Here is a 20,662-nt window from a genome sequence, read left to right as displayed (position 1 = left end):
CCTTACTTTCTCTCCTTCTCCCTCAATCTCTCTCTCTCTCTTTCTTTCTTTCTTTCTTTCTTTCTTTCTTTCTTTCTTGCTGTCTTCCACTCTTTTTTACTTTCCTTCCCCCTCTCCCTCCCTCTCGCTCTCTCCTCCTGCCTGTGTCAGGTTGACTGGGGAGTAGCGGTGATACTGGGCAAGTTCCTAACTACCCATTACACTCCCAGGCAGGTTGCTAGACACATGGCAACAAGGTCCACCCTCCTCAGGCCAGGGCATGAGAGTTCACTTCCTGCTAGGCAAGGGGTCACGTCAGCAGGTCACCTGGAAGGGTTTTCTAGCAAACTATGAGACCAGCTTAGGAAGCAGATAAATGATCCTCAAAGGAGAGATGGAGGGGGAAAAAAAAAAAGAGAGAGATAGAGAGAGAGAGAGAGAGAGAGAGAGAGAGAGAGAGACAGATAAAAGACAGGGATGGATATATAAACTCAGAAAAAAAAGAAATGTCCCTTTTTCAGGACCCTGTCTTTCAAAGATAAATCGGAAAAATCCAAATAACTTCACAGATCTTCCTTGTAAAGAGTTTAAACACTGTTTCCCATGTTTGTTCAATGAACCATAAACAATTAATGAACATGCACCTGTGGAACGGTCGTTAAGACACTAACAGCTTACAGATGGTAGGCAATTAAGGTCACAGTTATGAAAACTTAGGACACTAAAGAGGCCTTTCTACTGACTCTGAAAAACACCAAAAGAAAGATGCCCAGGGTCCCTGCTCATCTGCGTGAACGTGCCTTAGGAATGCTGCAAGGAGGCATGAGGACTGCAGATGTGGCCAGGGCAATAAATTGCAATGTCCGGAGACAGGACGGACAGCTGATCGTCCTCGCAGTGGCAGACCATGTGTAATAACACCTGCACAGGATTGGTACATCTGAACATCACACCTGCGGGACAGGTACAAGATGGCAACAACAACTGCCCGGGTTACACCAGGAACGCACAATCCCTCCATCAGTTCTCAGACTGTCCACAAAAGGCTGAGAGAGGCTGGACTGAGGGCTTGTAGGCCTGTTGTAAGGCAGGTCGTCACCAGACATCACCAGTAACAACGTCGCCTATGGGCACAAACCCACTGTCGCTGGACCAGACAGGACTGGCAAAAAAGTGCTCTTCACTGACGAGTCGCGGTTTTGTCTCACCAGGGGAGATGGTCGGATTTGCGTTTATCGTTGAAAGAATGAGCTTTACACCGAGGCCTGTACTCTGGAGCATGATCGATTTGAAGGTGAAGGGTCTGTCATGGTCTGGGGCGGTGTGTCACAGCATCATCGGACTGACCTTGTTGTCATTGCAGGCACTCTCAACACTGTGCATTACAGGGAAGACATCCTCCTCCCTCATGTGGTACCATTTCTGCAGGCTCATCCTGACATGACCCTCCAGCATGACAATGCCACCAGCCATACTGCTTGTTCTGTGCATGATTTCCTGTAAAACAGGAATGTCAGTGTTCTGCCATGGCCAGCTAAGAGCCCAGATCTCAAGCCCATTGAGCACGTCTGGGACGTGTTGGATCGGAGGGTGAGGGCTAGGGCCATTCACCCCAGAAATGTCCGGGAACTTGCAGGTGCCTTGGTGGAAGAGTGGGGTAACATCTTACAGCAAGAACTGGCAAATCTGGTGCAGTCCATGAGGAGGAGATGCACTGCAGTACTTAATGCAGCTGGTGGCCACACCAGATACTGACTGTTACTTTTGAACCCCCCTTTGTTCAGGGACACATTATTCCATTTATATTAGTCACATGTCTGTGGAACTTGTTCAGGTTATGTCTCAGTTGTTGAATCTTGTTATGTTCATACAACTATTTACACATGTTAAGTTTGCTGAAAATACTCACAGTTGACAGTGAGAGGACAATTATTTTTTGCTGAGCTTTATATATATATATGTAACGGATGTGAAACGGCTAGCTTAGTTAGCGTGGGCGCTAAATAGCGTTTCAATCAGTGACGTCACTTGCTCTGAGACCTTGAAGTAGTAGTTCCCCTTGCTCTGCAAGGGCCGCGGCTTTTGTGGAGCGATGGGTAACGATGCTTCGAGGGTGACTGTTGATGTGTGCAGAAGGTCCCTAGTTCGCGCCCGGGTATGGGCGAGGGGACGGTCTAAATTTGTACTGTTACATTGATGCTGTTGACCCGGATTACTGGTTGCTGCGGAAAAAGGAGGAAGGTCAAAAGGGGGGTGAGTGTAACGGATGTGAAACGGCTAGCTTAGTTAGCGTGGGCGCTAAATAGCGTTTCAATCAGTGACGTCACTTGCTCTGAGACCTTGAAGTAGTAGTTCCCCTTGCTCTGCAAGGGCCGCGGCTTTTGTGGCGCGATGGGTAACGATGCTTCGAGGGTGACTGTTGATGTGTGCAGAAGGTCCCTAGTTTGCGCCCGGGTATGGGCGAGGGGACGGTCTAAATTTGTACTGTTACATATATATACAGTGCCTTGCGAAAGTATTCGCCCCCCTTGAACTTTGTGACCTTTTGCCACATTTCAGGCTTCAAACATAAAGATATAAAACTGTATTTGTTTGTGAAGAATCAACAACAAGTGGGACACAATCATGAAGTGGAACGACATTTATTGCATATTTCAAACTTTTTTAACAAATCAAAAACTGAAAAATTGGGCGTGCAAAATTATTCAGCCCCCTTAAGTTAATACTTTGTAGCGCCACCTTTTGCTGCGATTACAGCTGTAAGTCGCTTGGGGCATGTCTCTATCAGTTTTGCACATCGAGAGACTGACATTTTTTCCCCATTCCTCCTTGCAAAACAGCTCGAGCTCAGTGAGGTTGGATGGAGAGCATTTGTGAACAGCAGTTTTCAGTTCTTTGCACAGATTCTCGATTGGATTCAGGTCTGGACTTTGACTTGGCCATTCTAACACCTGGATATGTTTATTTTTGAACCATTCCATTGTAGATTTTGCTTTATGTTTTGGATCATTGTCTTGTTGGAAGACAAATCTCCGTCCCAGTCTCAGGTCTTTTGCAGACTCCATCAGGTTTTCTTCCAGAATGGTCCTGTATTTGGCTCCATCCATCTTCCCATCAATTTTAACCATCTTCCCTGTCCCTGCTGAAGAAAAGCAGGCCCAAACCATGATGCTGCCACCACCATGTTTGACAGTGGGGATGGTGTGTTCAGCTGCGTTGCTTTTACGCCAAACATAACGTTTTGCATTGTTGCCAAAAAGTTCAATTTTGGTTTCATCTGACCAGAGCACCTTCTTCCACATGTTTGGTGTGTCTCCCAGGTGGCTTGTGGCAAACTTTAAACAACACTTTTTATGGATATCTTTAAGAAATGGCTTTCTTCTTGCCACTCTTCCATAAAGGCCAGATTTGTGCAATATACGACTGACTGATTGTTGTCCTATGGACAGAGTCTCCCACCTCAGCTGTAGATCTCTGCAGTTCATCCAGAGTGATCATGGGCCTCTTGGCTGCATCTCTGATCAGTCTTCTCCTTGTATGAGCTGAAAGTTTAGAGGGACGGCCAGGTCTTGGTAGATTTGCAGTGGTCTGATACTCCTTCCATTTCAATATTATCGCTTGCAAAGTGCTCCTTGGGATGTTTAAAGCTTGGGAATTTTTTTTGTATCCAAATCCGGCTTTAAACTTCTTCACAACAGTATCTCGGACCTGCCTGGTGTGTTCCTTGTTCTTCATGATGCTCTCTGCGCTTTTAACGGACCTCTGAGACTATCACAGTGCAGGTGCATTTATACGGAGACTTGATTACACACAGGTGGATTGTATTTATCATCATTAGTCATTTAGGTCAACATTGGATCATTCAGAGATCCTCACTGAACTTCTGGAGAGAGTTTGCTGCACTGAAAGTAAAGGGGCTGAATAATTTTGCACGCCCAATTTTTCAGTTTTTGATTTGTTAAAAAAGTTTGAAATATCCAATAAATGTCGTTCCACTTCATGATTGTGTCCCACTTGTTGTTGATTCTTCACAAAAAAATACAGTTTTATATCTTTATGTTTGAAGCCTGAAATGTGGCAAAAGGTTGCAAAGTTCAAGGGGGCCGAATACTTTCGCAAGGCACTGTATATATATATATATATATATATATATATATATAGAGAGAGAGAGAGAGAGAGAGAGAGAGAGAGAGAGAGAGAGAGGAATATGGAGAAACAAAGGGGGAGAGAGAGGAAAAGTGAATAATGAAAGATGGAGAGATATACAGTATGTGGACAGAGGGCGAGAGAATGAAAGAGAGGGGAGAGAGAAGATAGAGAGAAATTGAGAAAGAAACCGAGAGAGAGAGTGGCCAGGGCAATGCATTTCTCATTTCCAGGACGAATCATCGATGCTAGCTGCCCATGGGCATAGTTTGGTTTTTTGGTATTTTATTAGAAACCCCATTAGCTGTTGTAAAAGCAGCAGCTACTGGTCCTGGGGTCCACACAAAACATGCCTGGACACTGTCAGCTATTTTATCACAGTGAAAAAGCACAGTACTTCACCCTAAGCCCTTGCCTGTCTGTCCCACTGTGAAGAAAATGTATTTGTGCTTGGAGAAAAGCATGTAAGTGTGGGGGAGGTGAGAGAGCCCTGCTTGAATCAGGAAGGCTGTCAGGAAAATATCAGGATGACTAACTAACGCAGCAGCAAGGCACACAAACACACAGGCACACAAACTCCCCTGCCCTCAATTACAATCTCTTGAATCAGTGGAACTCCCTTATGCTGACATACAATCAGAGCGTTAGGCTGAGTGATGGGCTGAGGGCAGGGGGGTATTCCTGCATGGTGAGATCTGACAGAGTGATTGCTCCAGTGTTGCTGGGCAAGGGAGTCCTGGGTAGCTCAACCCCAACCGCGATGCATTTTGTGTGGGCAGAGAGCACTCAGAGTGGTCTGTCTCTATCAATCAGCTTCACAGTCGACTGGGGGAACTGGCATCTCTCTTGAGGGTTTAGTGTATGACTAATAGGCACACACACAGATCCACTAACACATTCTCAGCACAGTGATTTCAAGAACCTTTGTTTACACACACATTGCCACAGAAAACCATCCAGTCACACACTGAAACACACATGGGTGGATAGGGAGGCGTATAATGCGAACGTCAAAGGTTACGAATTAAAATCTCTCAACTTTAGCATTTCATCAAATTAGCAACTGTCAACTACTTACTACTTTTTAGCATCTTTGCAACTACTTAGCATGTTAGCTAACCCTTCCCCTAACCCTAACCTTAACCCTTTTAGCTAGCCCTTCCCCTAACCCTAACCCTAACCTTAACCCTTTAACTTAACTTCTAAATGTAACCCTAACCTTAACCATTTAACTTAAGTTCTAAACTTAACCATAACCTTAACCCTTGAACTTAACTTATAAACTTAACCCTAACCTTAACCCTTTAACTTAACCCTAACCTTAACCATTTGACTTAACTTATAAACTTAACCCTAACTTTAACCCTTGAACTTAACTTATAAACTTAACCCTAACTTTAACCCTTGAACTTAACTTATAAACTTAACCCTAACTTTAACCCTTTAACTTGACTTCTAAACTTAACCCTAACCTTAACCCTTTAACTTAACTTCTAAATTTAACCATAACCTTAACCCTTGAACTTAACTTATAAACTTAACCTTAACCTTAACCCATTAAAGATCTTTTTCCATTCAATGGTGTATCCCATATGACTGTGGGCTACACTAGTTCATATAGCAGACAAGATTTGTTTAGAATTCCGTGGCATTATTTTATAGTATGAAGAATGCAATTGAACAAAGCTGAATAAAATAGAAATGATACTTTCCTACAAACGATTTGAGGGAGTGAACACATGCAGCTATTCTGTGTTGAGGGGCTAACAAAGAAACAGGTCCTCCTATATGCTTCAGTTACAGTTATTTATGTAACTTCAGTTGTGATACAAATGTTAGGCTATGTGTTTTGATTTTTAATACATTCTAAGGCTGCATGATGAGACTATTGATGATTTGAAAAAAGTTGCATGAAAGGCATGAGCTCTGCTTTGTTTTTAGCGCAGGCTTTTTCACACTTCATTGGTCACAATTTGACAAGCACTGTATAATGCCTCGAATTCCCTGGCTGCATCCCCTTTGTGTGGCCGTAATGCCCCTTTTAAAAATCCATGTATTTTGCGGCCAGTGGCCGTTGAGCCCTTGGGCTGAATATAATAACTTTAATTCCTTTCTCCAAGCTGCGTGCCAAAGCACCTCTCACTCACATGGCTCTCCATCACATGATTGGGTCTTTCTCACAGGCTACAAGTGAAGACAGACGCATGGGGGACGCTACTGCGTGCCTCCTTATCCAATTCCGAGGTGCATTTTGAAGATATTGAAAGAACTGTCCACATTTACTTTTGATCAGCCAACAACATAAATAGGCCTACTGAACAGCAAAAGCACTAGCCTATTTCAATCTACTATCCCCCATAGTATAAAAGTCAGTGGTGGGCCGTCAGGGCCAGCAAGGCCTTCTCTGCTGGCCTAAACATCATCAGAATATAATTTTTTTAAATATATATTTTCCCACAAATATTTATTAAATTATTCCCCAGAGTAAGAGTTATACTCTTCAGTGTTACACAGGAGCCAGCTAGCAGGCGTAGTGCGTGCACGGCTTTTGATTGGATTACCAATATTGAGAGGCAAGTCCTATGGGCAGGTCTATGCAAAACCTCAGAACTAGGAAACTGAATTTGATAAACAAATTAATTTGCGTACTACTAAGCTGTTTTTTCAAACCACAATGGCGGAAGGAGGAGAAGATATCGATTTGGTCGAGGATATAATTATAACGCCATTCTCAAGACTAACTTTTCAAGAAAAGTTAGACATTGTAAGGAGAGGTCGCCCGACGCCGACGCTACAAAGCCTGTCACAGGCGGGAAAGGGGTTTGTTCGCCACTTTCAAAGTTCCAACTACGAGTGCTATCAATGGCTCACAGGCTCCGAGAAGCACTGCAAACTGTACTGCTGGAAATGCCTATTATTTGCAAGTGATCAATTTGGTGTTTGGAGCCACACTGGCTTTGCAAACTTGAGTTGTCTAACCAATGCAGCAACGAGACACCAAAGTACGGCTGGGCACTTACAAGCAATGGTGCTTTTGAAAACTTTTGGGGACACCCGAGTGGATCTACAGCTCAACGAACAAGCGCGCAGGGCAACGGAGCTGCACAATGAAAAGGTGAAGAAAAATAGGGAAATATTGAAAAGACTCATTGATTGTGTCATGTTTTGGGGTAAACAGGAACTGTTTTTTTTGGGGGGGGAGGGGGGACTTAAAGCTCAAAGTTTGTGGACCAGAAATGGATAGAAGAAGAATATTAATATAACTCTGTTGCACTCGACTATGTTCTTGCCTATTAGTTGAACTGTACTGTATTGTACTCTTCCCCTGCAATTCTCTGAATAGAAATGTCCATTTCAAGGTGCCTGGTTATACTGCGTTTCTGTCTAAATGTATAGTGTCTAGAGCCATGGCATCATAATGATGGTAATAAGAGGTGGATTAATTCGGGTGGGACTGTGTAGGACCTCACTGAAGGCCCAGGCCCCAGGCCCACGGCACGCCACTGACAAAAGTTTAACTATTCTATTTTGTGTGAGAAATAAATAATACAAACAATCTGGGACAGTTGTGGGATGCAATAGATCCCAAATGAATACAACCACTAGCATCAAAAAACCTGTTTTAAGCAATGAGCATGACGCAACAGATGAGAACGTTTAGCTTAAAATGTCGATCAACTATTAGGATATTTCTTCACATTATAGGGCAGCAATGCGCACACAGCAGTATAGGCTATAATCCTTGAATGTTCCATTAGCAGGAAAACATAATTATCAAAAGTGACCACAAATGTGATTATGCATGTAATGCTTTTATTATAAAGGTGCATTTTAATGTTGAAAATGATCTTCCCCAAACTTCAAACTCACGCTCTACGTAGGTATGCCAGTTAGGCTCTACACCCGTTGTAAACTGGATTCATGTGCTTTATTGTAAGAAATTATTTGGACACTTTAGTTTTGATACAGACCTTACCAAAACATATATAGACCTATTGTCACGCCCTGACCTTAGAGCTTTTTATGTCTCTATTTTGGTTTGGTCAGGGTGTGATTTTGGGTGGGCATTCTATGTTCCTTTTTCTTTGATTTTGTATTTCTTTGTTTTGGCCGGGTATGGTTCTCAGTCAGGGACAGCTGTCTATCATTGTCTCTGATTGGGAACCATACTTAGGTAGCTTTTTCCCCACAGGGTTTTGTGGGTAGTTAATTTCTGTTTAGTGTTTTGCACCTTTCAGGACTGTTTCGGTGATTCCCTTTGTTATTTTGTTATTAGTGCTCAGTTTTAATAAAGAAAGCATGAACACTTACCACCCTGCGCTTTGATCCGATGATTCCTTCATCTTCCGACGACGAATACCGTTACACCTATGGGCTAGGCTGCATGATGTGTGAGACTATGAGACTATGAAAAAGTCGCAAAAAAATGTATGCGCTGTTTGCCTTAAAGTGGGGATAATTCACAAGTGATAATATATCATTCACAAGTGATAGGCTAATATTGTTACCCTATGACACTATTCTTGATTTAATGATATGAGATGTGTCAAGGGAGAAGGGGTGCTTTCATAGGCGTGTGGGTCTCTGTGGATGCATGCATTAGGGTTGGTGTATAAGGAGATAACCATCTCTCTCTTCCTCACAGGCACCAGGCTCTCTCCCCTTCCTTCTCTACCATCTACCTCTCTCTCTTTCTGGGCGCAGATGAAAGAAAAAGCTCAGCGGGGATGTGGCGACTGGGTTGTGTCACAGAGCCTAGTGAAGGATCAAACAGTGTCTCGTTCATCTAATGCCTCTCGCTGTCCATTCATAATCTCACTGGAATACACAGTGACACACTGTTGATGTGCCTCTTCCTCTCTTTGTCCATTCATAATCTCACTGGAATACACAGTGACACACTGTTGATGTGCCTCTTCCTCTCTCTGTCCATTCATAATCTCACTGGAATACACAGTGACACACTGTTGATGTGCCTCTTCCTCTCTCTGTCCATTCATAATCTCACAGGAATACACAGTGACACACTGTTGATGTGCCTCTTCCTCTCTCTGTCCATTCATAATCTCACAGGAATACACAGTGACACACTGTTGATGTGCCTCTTCCTCTCTCTGTCCATTCATAATCTCACTGGAATACACAGTGACACACTGTTGATGTGCCTCTTCCTCTCTCTGTCCATTCATAATCTCACTGGAATACACAGTGACACACTGTTCATGTGCCTCTTCCTCTCTTTGTCCATTCATAATCTCACTGGAATACACAGTGACACACTGTTGATGTGCCTCTTCCTCTCTCTGTCCATTCATAATCTCACTGGAATACACAGTGACACACTGTTGATGTGCCTCTTCCTCTCTTTGTCCATTCATAATCTCACAGGAATACACAGTGACACACTGTTGATGTGCCTCTTCCTCTCTTTGTCCATTCATAATCTCACAGGAATACACAGTGACACACTGTTGATGTGCCTCTTCCTCTCTTTGTCCATTCATAATCTCACTGGAATACACAGTGACACACTGTTGATGTGCCTCTTCCTCTCTCTGTCCATTCATAATCTCACTGGAATACACAGTGACACACTGTTGATGTGCCTCTTCCTCTCTCTGTCCATTCATAATTTCACTGGAATACACAGTGACACACTGTTGATGTGCCTCTTCCTCTCTTTGTCCATTCATAATCTCACTGGAATACACAGTGACACACTGTTGATGTGCCTCTTCCTCTCTCTGTCCATTCATAATCTCACAGGAATACACAGTGACACACTGTTGATGTGCCTCTTCCTCTCTCTGTCCATTCATAATCTCACTGGAATACACAGTGACACACTGTTGATGTGCCTCTTCCTCTCTTTGTCCATTCATAATCTCACTGGAATTCACAGTGACACACTGTTGATGTGCCTCTTCCTCTCTCTGTCCATTCATAATCTCACTGGAATACACAGTGACACACTGTTGATGTGCCTCTTCCTCTCTCTGTCCATTCATAATCTCACTGGAATACACAGTGACACACTGTTGATGTGCCTCTTCCTCTCTCTGTCCATTCATAATCTCACTGGAATTCACAGTGACACACTGTTGATGTGCCTCTTCCTCTCTCTGTCCATTCATAATCTCACTGGAATACACAGTGACACACTGTTGATGTGCCTCTCTCTCTTTCTCTCTCTCTCTCTCTCTCTCTCTCTCTCTCTCACACACACATCCTTTCTCCCCCCTCCCTCCCTCTCTCTCTCTCTCTCTCTCTCTCATCCTTTCTCCCCCCCTCCCTTCCCTCCCTCCCTCCCCCCCTCTCTCTCTCTTTCTCATCCTTTCTCACTCCCTCCCTCCCTCCCCCCTCTCTCTCTCTCTCTCTCTCTCTCATCCTTTCTCCCTCCCTCCCTCCCTCGCTATCACTCTCGATTCAATGTACAGTACCAGTAAAAAGTTTGGACCCACCTACATTACAACCACTAGCATCAAAGCCAATAAAGTAGATAATAGTAAAAATAAAGAAAAACCCTGGAATGAGTAGGTGTGTCCAAAACTTTTGACTGGTACTGTATTTCCAAGGGCTTTTGGGAAACAAATGTTTACATTGCCAAAGCAAGTTAAATAGATCATAAACAAAAGTGAAATAAACAATCAAAATGAACAGTAAACATTACTCTCACAAAAGTCTCAAAGGAATAGAGACATGTAAAATGTCATATTATGGCTATGTACAGTGTTAAAACCTCCTATCTGTCTGAATTATTTTGCCTACTTTGTTCATAGGGTACCTGCCAACACACAATGTGCCTTTTAAAAGTGAAACAAAACACTGGGTGTTTTATGTGTATGTGGGTTGTGTTTAGTTGACTGTGAGGCAGTCAACAGTGACACAAAATGGTGTAAAAATCGGAGTTACAGTGTAAATAAGGTTAGTTCTAAAGTAATATTAATGCAGCTAATGTCAGAGTACCAACAAGATGAGTTGATGTGTTACCTGTCAATGCACTGCAGAGTCTCTTGAATCAATTGTGATGACGCACTTAGCTAAGCATCTGAGCAACACAATCCAGTTGTCATTTCTGCGTAAGCGTCCCGTTTACACACACACAAACATTTACTAAGTACAAACTGGCTCTTCATCACAATCACACACACACAAACACACACATTAAGTCTGTGGAAACTTACTTTGGTTCCTAGGCTAGCACATGATGCAAATTGGTGGTTCTGTCCCGGCTCTGAAAATCTGATTACCCAAACACACAGCAGTACATTTTTGGATCGTAATGCCATTATTGATTCAATAATGGAGCACTATTTGGCAAGTGTAGGGCCTGGTATTTATCAGATTCATGCTAGAGTGGTCGGATCAGAAACGCAGATATCAACGACTCAGGGAAATCCACACAGGCTTAGTGAGGGGAGAGTGGGGTTGGGGGGACTAAGGCTGATAGAAGTTGATAGAAGAAGTTGCTAATAGAATCGGATCTAAGGTCAGTTTTATGATGCAGAAGGTACAGTTGAAGTCAGAAGTTTACATACACCTTAGCCAAATAGATTTAAACACAGTTTATCACAATTCCTGACATTTAATCCAAGTAAAAATTCCCTGTTTTAGGTCAGTTAGGCTCACCACTATATTTTAATAATGTGAAATGTCAGAATAATAGTAGAGAGAATGATTTATTTCAGCTTTTATTTCTTTCATCACATTCCCAGTGGGTCAGAAGTTTACATACACTCAATTAGTATTTGGTAGCATTGCCTTTAAATTGTTTAACTTGGGTCAAACTTTTCGGGTAGCCTTCCACAAGCTTCCCACAATAAGTTGGGTGTATTTTGGCCCATTCCTCCTGGCAGAGCTTGTGTAACTGAGTCAGGTTTGTGGGCCTCCTTGCTCACACAAGCTTTTTCAGTTCTGCCCACAAATGTTCTATGGGATTGAGGTCAGAACTTTGTGATGGCCACTCCAATACCTTGACTTTGTTGTCCACAACTTTGGAAGTATGCTTGGGGTCATTGTCCATTTGGAAGACCCATTTGCGACCAAGCTTTAACTTCCTGACTGATGTCTTGAGATGTTGCTTCAATATATCCACATAATTTTCCTACCTCATGATGCTATCTATTTTGTGAAGTGCACCAGTCCCTCCTGCAGCAAAGCACCCCCACAACATGATGCTGCCACCCCCGTGCTTCACGGTTGGGATGGTGTTCTTCGGCTTGCAAGCCTCCCCCTTTTTCCTCCAAACATAACGATGGTCATTATGTCCAAACAGTTCTATTTTTGTTTCATCAGACCAGAGGACATTTTTCCAAAAAGTACGATTATTTGTCCCCATGTGCAGTTGCAAACCGTAGTCTGGCTTTTTTATGGGGGTTTTGGAGCAGTGGCTTCTTCCTTGCTGAGCGGCCTTTCAGGTTATGTCGATATAGGACTCGTTTTTACTGTGGATGTAGATACTTTTGTACCTGTTTCCTCCAGCATCTTCACAAGGTCCTTTGCTGTTGTTCTGGGATTGATTTGCACTTTTCGCACCAAAGCACATTCATCTCTAGGAGACCGAACGCGTCTCCTTCCTGAGCGGTATGACGGCTGCGTGGTCCCATGGTGTTTATACTTGCGTACTATTGTTTGTTCAGATGAACGTGGTACCTTCAGGCATTTGGAAATTGCTCCCAAGGATGAACCAGACTTGTGGAGGTCTACAATTTTTTTCTGAGGTCTTGGCTGATTTTCTTTTGATTTTCCCATGTTGTCAAGAAAAGAGGCACTGAGTTTGAAGGTAGGCATTGAAATACATCCACAGGTACACCTCCAATTGACTCAAATGATGTCAATTAGCCTTTCAGAAGCTTCTAAAGCCATGACATCATTTTCTGGAATTTTCCAAGCTGTTTAAAGGCACAGTCAACTTAGTGTATGTAAACTTCTGACCCACTGGAACTGTGATACAGTGAATTATAAGTGAAATAATCTGTCTGAAAACAATTGTTGGAAAAATTACTTGTGTCGTGCACAAAGTGGATGTCCTAACCGACTTGCCAAAACTATAGTTTGTTAACAAAAAATGTGTGGAGTGGTTGAAAAATGAGTTTTAATGACTCCAACCTAAGTGTATGTAAACTTCCGACTTCAACTGTATATCTATCTATAGGCAACTTGTTTCCAGAGTAAGTTAAGCACTCACAAGCTCATCACATACTGTATCTACAGGACCAGACCCAGCCAGCCTCCTACCTGTTCCCCCATCGCTCTCTCTCTTTCTCTGTAAGACATACCTACAAGGATCACACACCAGTAATCCTGAGATAAGTTCATTGGAGACATTCAAAGGGAGAGAAGTGGTCAGCCCACACACACACACACACACACATACACACATACACACACACACACAGTCCCCAGTTTCACATATATATCAATACACACAGGCATAGGCAGCTTCCCATACACACACCTACGCAGAGAGTAAAATGACCTCCCACACATACACAAACAGCAGGGATTTATAAAATAACACACAAAAAACCATCTGTGCCTGAGCTCAGGTTGGATATCACTGCAGGACTTTGATAAATGTAAAAATAGCAGCGGAGACATTTCTTTTACATGTGCATTTAGATATATTTATCTAGACTATAATGGGAAAATGTGCTTTCGGGGGTTAAATCCTTCCGAGAGATGTTCCGGTGTGTGTGTGTGTGTGTGTGTGTGTGTGTGTGTGTGTGTGTGTGTGTGTGTGTGTGTGTGTGTGTGTGTGTGTGTGGTCTCTAACTTACAGCGCAGCACTAACTGAATGAGCTCACTCGGGGGCAAAATAAAAACATCCGCTGGAGTTAGCACACCACTGTGACTTATTGAAATGACCAATGAAAAATCCATTCGCTTTGAAGGGAGCCACCGGACTGAACCTCAATGGAATTAAAGCACACGCATTTATATAACTTGATCTCAAAGTGGCAATAAAAATAAACACAGACTCTATTCTTCTCTACTGTGGTCTCTCATCAACTACAAAGCAAATGATGTGAGGACAAAGTGTTTTATTTGCGATATTTGAAGTCATTACAATTGGGTACTCATATTACTTAAAATAGTACCTTATTATTCATTGTGAAACCAAACACTTGTCTACTGTCTATTTTCCCCAACCTCAAGGACAACACACTATCATGAGAGGAAGGAAGCAGCACAGGGCCCCTAGAGTTAAATTAGTGTTAAGTGCCTTCTATTAGGGGAAAACAGCAGTAGAAAACACTTGATATTCTGCGTCAGCAACCCTACAGTTTTTAGTTCATATCCCACAAGATCTGGGATTCAAACCTGAAACCCCCTGAGACCAGGGTCCGACTCTAACCTCAAACCTCAACCATTATCCATCCATCATTCCTCTGGGAGTTCATGGCCTCTTAGCTGGTTTTAGTGTGTACTAGCTTTTACCAGTGCTGCAATTCAGACACTAGCCCAGCGCATTTCTTAGCTCTTTACACTTTTGAAATGACTTGATTGACTTGAGTCTTTATTGTTAAAGCCAAAAGCTATAATAACCTCAACCTCACGCAGTCAATAAGAGAAAGAGGCATAGAACTAAATTAGACGGGGAGTTTATTGCGCTAGCAACAAGACTGCGGATTTACAATAAAAAAACATTAAGTGAGTGTTTTGGGCATTTTCCTGCTATAGAATAGATTCACTATGTGCATGTCATGACCATGACTGATTATTTACATTATTCATATTGTGTGCTGTGTTTTGGATGACTTCTTATTTACTTATTTGAGTGATTTCCTTTACTCTGAATCGGTTAACCCCTTTACAATGTTTGTCTTAGTGCTTGAGATGTCACTACAGGCACCCTGGTTCAAATCCAGGCTGTATTACAACCGGCTGTGATTGCGCAGGATTGTCTGGGTTTGGCCGGTGTGGGCCGTCATTTGTTCTTAACTGACGTCCCTAGTTAAAATAAAGGTTACAAAAATATGCAGTTTGTAGGTGAAAACTATTTCTAAGATGCATGCTTTTAGTTTTTCAGAACTCACTTCACTCGCGCAAAGGAGGGAGGTTTGTGGTGCTAGCACGTGTGTACATCAAATACAACATTGGAACACCAATTAAGAAGTCCTAATAATTCTAAAGATTTCTCAGAAAACTAGGTGCTTTAATCTGTATATGCTTACAGTACTTCGATTATGATCTTACTCAGATTAAGATAAACAAATTGACTAAATGACTAATGCCATACTCAGCCTACTGCCATAATCACTTGAATATCGAATTATTATTGTGCATGTAAAAGTACTCAATGTTTTGCAGATTGAAGCCAAAAGAGGACAGGTGCCGCAGGTCAGCCACACCACTACATCCGCTACGTCTAGGGAGAGGGGAACGGGATGAGTGTGACCGTGCTCGGGAACAGCGTGTGAGTGCTTACCAATGGTTCCCAGTATGATGATGTTTCTGATGAAGCTTTCTCCCCGCTCTCCAGACGTGTCCTGTCTAGATGACACTGCCGAGGCGCGGACATGGTCGGGAACCCAGGAACGCTAACGCCAAGATGACCAATTTGCCATTACAACAATGGACTTCAGTGTGCGTGTGATGTGAGTGTGTACGTGCCTGTCTTTGTCTTTGTGTTATTGTAAACCCCTTTTAAAAATAGACAAGGAGAAAATAATATTAAAGAATCGTAAACTGACTCTCTACCTCCTGCCTGTGTCTGTGGTATTGGGATCCTAAAGAACCTTCGTTTTTGACGCAAGCATGACACAACCATTTCCGTAAAAACAAACAAATGGATGACTATGTGTTTGTATGTGTTCAGTAAGTATTTGCACTTATTATATGTATGGTCCATCTCTTGTGGTGCATTGTGGATCTGCGTTGTGGTCAGGGTAGCTACAGATTGTACACCAGATAATGTGATTGAACGAAAGATAGCTGGTGTCCATTACTGGGCGTTACAGGGAAGCCCCATACAAAACTGAAGCATTAGATTTTTTTAACTAACCTGTTCTTGGCAATACTTTATTTGTTCTCGATTCAGTAAAAAAAAGTATCTAACAAATGTATTTTTCCAGTTGCAGGTGGTTCTACAAAAAAACAGCAAACACTCAAAGATATTAAATCCAGGTGTTGCATCGAGTGAGATATGCCTCTTGCATATGTATAGATCTTTGTTTTGGTCGCACTGTGTGACGCGCTGTCATCTACTTCTACACGTGGCCGTGGACTCGTTTTCTGAGAAATACTAGATGTTCCCTGCAAAGATGGCGTGGAACCTCCTTGTGCAATACAAAACATGGAGCTTTCCTGTAACGTCCAGTAATGGACACCAAAAATCTTTGGTTATATCACATTATCTGGCGTACAATCTGTTGCTATGGTTAGGGAAGATGTAAGGACTTAACCCTGGTGACCCTGCTGTCCCGCATGAACAAATAAAACTTCATCATCCTGCTTCACAGCCCATCTGTGTCCGCCATCTTACCCAACCTGACAGCTCAATTTCCTACTTCACACTCCACACCATGGTCATGAAGCAACTGTAGTCTTAAGAGACTGTTAAAACTTCTACTAATACATGATTCAGCACAAATGTGTGTTAGTAGGCTGTTTAACTTCTATTAATACAAATTTCAGCACAAATGTGTGTTTTCTATTTCACTAGGCAAGTCAGTTAACAACAAATTGTTATTTACAATGACTGGGGCAGAAAGACAGATTTTTACCTTGTCAGCTCGGGGATTCGATCTTGCAACCTTTCGGTTACAAGTCCAACGTGTGTGTGTGTGTGTGTGTGTGTGTGTGTGTGTGTGTGTGTGTGTGTGTGTGTGCCCGTGCGTATGTGTGTGTCACAGCAAGACATCAGACCAGCTTAATTTAGTTCTCTCTAAATGTCATCTTAAATAATTGAAAGCATATATATGCATATATGTGGGTGCAATGTATTTTAGTGTTTCGCATCCCATGATGAGAAATTTGATCTCTAACTTTGACTGAAGGAGTCAGATAACAGAAAGTAGAACACTCTATACAATAGTTCACCTGACACAAGACTGAATCCAAACATTACACTGTTGATTTGATGTGCATTTTACATTTACTGTAGTTTTCGCCATATTTGTTGATAACAAAATCTGAAAATACTCTGGATACATTCAGTAACGTGATTGGACTATTCCTGGAAAATGTGGGGTAAGTGCAGCATGAGAAAAACTAACTGGTGTCTCCAAGTGGACACACACCTCTCCAAAGTGTGCACAGTTTCAATGCACTTTTATAACTATAAGGTACTTTAGCTCTCCTAGCTGTGCTGTTGAGGAACTAGAGCAAGCACATTTGTAGTTGTTAAGTTTGCAACACAACCCTGCGTCCCTGCCATCACACAATTACTGTTGTTGTTTATGCAATCCAAAAAACGGTCCATTATATATCTCAGTGTGGGTCAGGAGGGCATGATTTGAAAGCTTGTTCTATTGCCAACATAACTAGCCAAGTTATAAAGTACGATCTTACAGTGTTAGTCTTTCACAAGGCAATTCAGAAAAACAGACCGTCATTTTGGTGCACATAGAGAGGGGTCGTGAGTGCATTCAGGTGCGTTTGAAGAGACACATTTTCTTCACAATTAATAACATACACAGAGTCATTCTGTTCAGAACAACCCAGGGTATGACGACTTGTCGTCTTGTAAATGTACATCAAACATAGTGATCGTAGACGTTGACACTGTATGTGGACCCACGGGTGTTTGGCTTGCTTGTATGACATCAGAGCGGTATTTATTATAATCCTCATCTTTCAAAACACATCGAGTCATCTTAATTTACAGCATTTCCCTCACTCAGACAACAAAACATGTGCTATAGTTGCCCAATTACCGGGAGGCATGGGGGCAACTTCTTGTCTAGCAATAGCAAGTTGCTCAAGTTCAGAACGGCTGTCAGTCAAAACCCATACAGCGCTGTGAAGCACAGAGCCAAAGCTCGGACGTCATGTATAACATGTACAGCCACTACGTTCCAACGTAGGCGCTTATTAGTGCCCAAATATGCCATTTTCAACCCACAAAGGGGTTATAAATAGAACTTTTAGGGATGCAATATACGAAGCAAGCAATAGAAACCTTTTTGGTTCTCTCCAGAGACTTATTTTCTACAACAGCAGCATCCAGCTGTTACAATGAAACAATTGAGAAAAGGCACTTGGACACACACACACAAACACTCACACCAATATAATTTATATGGTGCATATTGTTCATTGTGGATTTTTTTTGTAAAGATTCTTTAAAGAACCATGCTTATAAGGGTCTAAATGGAACATTAATTGTGCTATAAAGAGCCTTTTCCTACGGTTCTATAAAGAACCATTAAAAAAAGGTTCTATATAGCCCCAACAAAGTGTTCCGCAATGGTTACAACCCTTTTTGGGGCTATATAAAACCCTTGTTATAGTTCTTTATATAAGCTTTATGGAGAATGGATCTATAAAGAACCTTTCTAACTCTTAAATGTTATTTGTAGAACTATACAGGCGGTTTTATTCGAGTTTAATAGCCATATTATATTGTTTTATTAACGTGTTTATTAACAAGTTGAAGTTGAATCAGGTGTGTTAACTCTGGAATGACAGGGGGTCCCTGAGGAGAGCATTGGGAACTACTGACTCAGTCAAACATTCTCAATTGACACAAGGCTATATGTGAGTCTGTCACAAGACACCATCACTGTCCATAGTCATATATACCATGTAATATAGCATAATACAACAGATTAGATCAACTGGGATGACACTCTCACACATGCTTGCACAAAAAGAGCTGTGAACAAACCATGCCCCAAAATATTACATATGAGCTGCTGCCCCTACATTTTAATTATCACTTAAAGTGGACTTTTTTTATTGAGCGTAAAGAACCCGTGAGGAGCTCAACGTGTCAGTATGGTTCCACATAGAGCCATCACCCTTCCCTTGAGAAAGCCACTTTTTTTGTGTACACTTACTTCACTTGCACAAAATCTCTAATCATTGTCTTTCCCCCTCTGTAGCTCTGTGCGCTAGAAGAATTCCCAGCAACAGGTGACTGATGATGTAGCCTACCATTAAATTACTGTTTAAATCTGTTTACACGAGGTCTACATGATAACAGCTCGTATACTCACACGAAGGCGTGGTAGATGAACGCCCATGCCCTGGGTCTCTCCAGTACATTATAGAGGTAATTCTGGAGACGACGGTAGTGCGCGTTTCTGCGCCCGCTCTGCGCGCTGTAGATGAGCGGCTTCCCGAGCAAACTCAACCGGGCGCCCTTTCTCCTCTCCGCGCCCCCTGCACCTGCCGCGCCTGGCGAAAGCATCCCGTCTCCGACTCGAACAGCGTTGTTCATCATCCTCCGTCCAGACTCCACATCTTTCAACCTATAGTTCTGAGCCCGACGCCCTGGAGAGGTTTTCATCCAGAGCCCAGAACTGGCTTCATCGCCACTGTGGTTGCGGGGCATGGCATCACCAACACCGGCTGGGGATGTGCAGTAACCACGGGGACGTGCACATAGAGTACAAAAGAGTTTGCACAAAGAGGTCTCTTGGAAAAGCAAACTAAGGTGTAGGAAAGAAAACCATACTGCTATATTGATGAATTAATGTAAATAACTATAATTAACACTAGGCTATTTTATGCTGTCATCTACTGGGGTTCGGTGCGGTAAGTAGAATTCTGGTGTTTGGAGACTTCTGTGCTCACGGCGCTTTGGGCATCTGCGTGAAGCGCGGGAAGAGCGGGGTTATGAAGGAGTGTCAACGTCTCCTGGACAGATATTTGGCGAGGGGAGGGAATCACCCGACACTCACTCACTCACTCACTCACTCATCCTTCCTCCCACCCTCCCTCTCTTTCTCTTTCTCTGACTTCGTAATATCCACGCGGCTCAGGATTTGCACAGACAGACAACCAGCTCGATGTTTCTGAACCCGGTTCAAGCTTGCCTTCCAAAGTGGCGCTTGGTTTGGCTCTTCAGTGCGCGCGTCTTCAATCACAGCACAGCAGTTGTGTAGAATATTGATTCACTCGGAAACCAAGTATGTGGAATTAGAGAACAGCAACAAGTCCATGGCTACCGGGGAATTGATGTGAGGCTTCAACATAGCAGGGGACAGGCACGTGTGGTGCTGAGGGAAACATATTCAGAATGAGTTAATAATCTGTATTCTGAAATGCTGCCTCAATATAATACATTTTTCAAACACCCGAAACAGCTTTTTCCTGCAATCTAGACAGACCCATTATAAGTATTCTTTTTTTCTGCATATCTAAGCACACATTGAGTTGTCTGTATCCTCCTGACTGGTGGCTCTTTTTTTTAGAGAAACAAAATATGCTTCTCTGCATAGGAGAAAAATCTGGGTAAAAGTTTGAAAGGAATGTGAGTCTTATTAAGTAGGACTACGTTTAGTTATCACTTGCTTTTCTAAAGTCTGGTACCTTGCCATCAGGCATGCCAGTTAAGATGGTCATAGTAATATTAGGGCTACAGAGA

The 20,662-nt window shown here is 42.6% G+C and overlaps 1 protein-coding gene across 6 annotated transcripts in view; it reads right to left on the bottom strand.

Annotated features, from left to right (window-relative positions):
* kcnq5a (potassium voltage-gated channel subfamily Q member 5a) overlaps nucleotides 1–20,257 on the bottom strand; it is a 113,890-nt gene extending 93,633 nt beyond the window's left edge. For all 6 annotated transcript variants that reach the window (XM_090239610.1, XM_090239619.1, XM_036984484.2 and 3 more), the window contains exon 1: nucleotides 19,290–20,257. In XM_090239610.1, coding sequence (XP_090095736.1) covers nucleotides 19,290–19,627 — 338 coding nt within the window. In that variant the 5' untranslated portion in view covers nucleotides 19,628–20,257. The remainder of the gene's footprint in view (nucleotides 1–19,289) is intronic.
* Nucleotides 20,258–20,662: the final 405 nt, after the last annotated feature.

The sequence above is a fragment of the Oncorhynchus mykiss genome, chromosome 1, assembly GCF_057628025.1.
Source record: "Oncorhynchus mykiss isolate SJ-2025 chromosome 1, ASM5762802v1, whole genome shotgun sequence".
In the NCBI taxonomy this organism is placed as follows: Eukaryota; Metazoa; Chordata; class Actinopteri; order Salmoniformes; family Salmonidae; genus Oncorhynchus; species Oncorhynchus mykiss.
The sequence above is the reverse complement of the archived record's forward strand: the minus strand, read 5'-3'. Positions and strand labels throughout refer to the sequence as shown.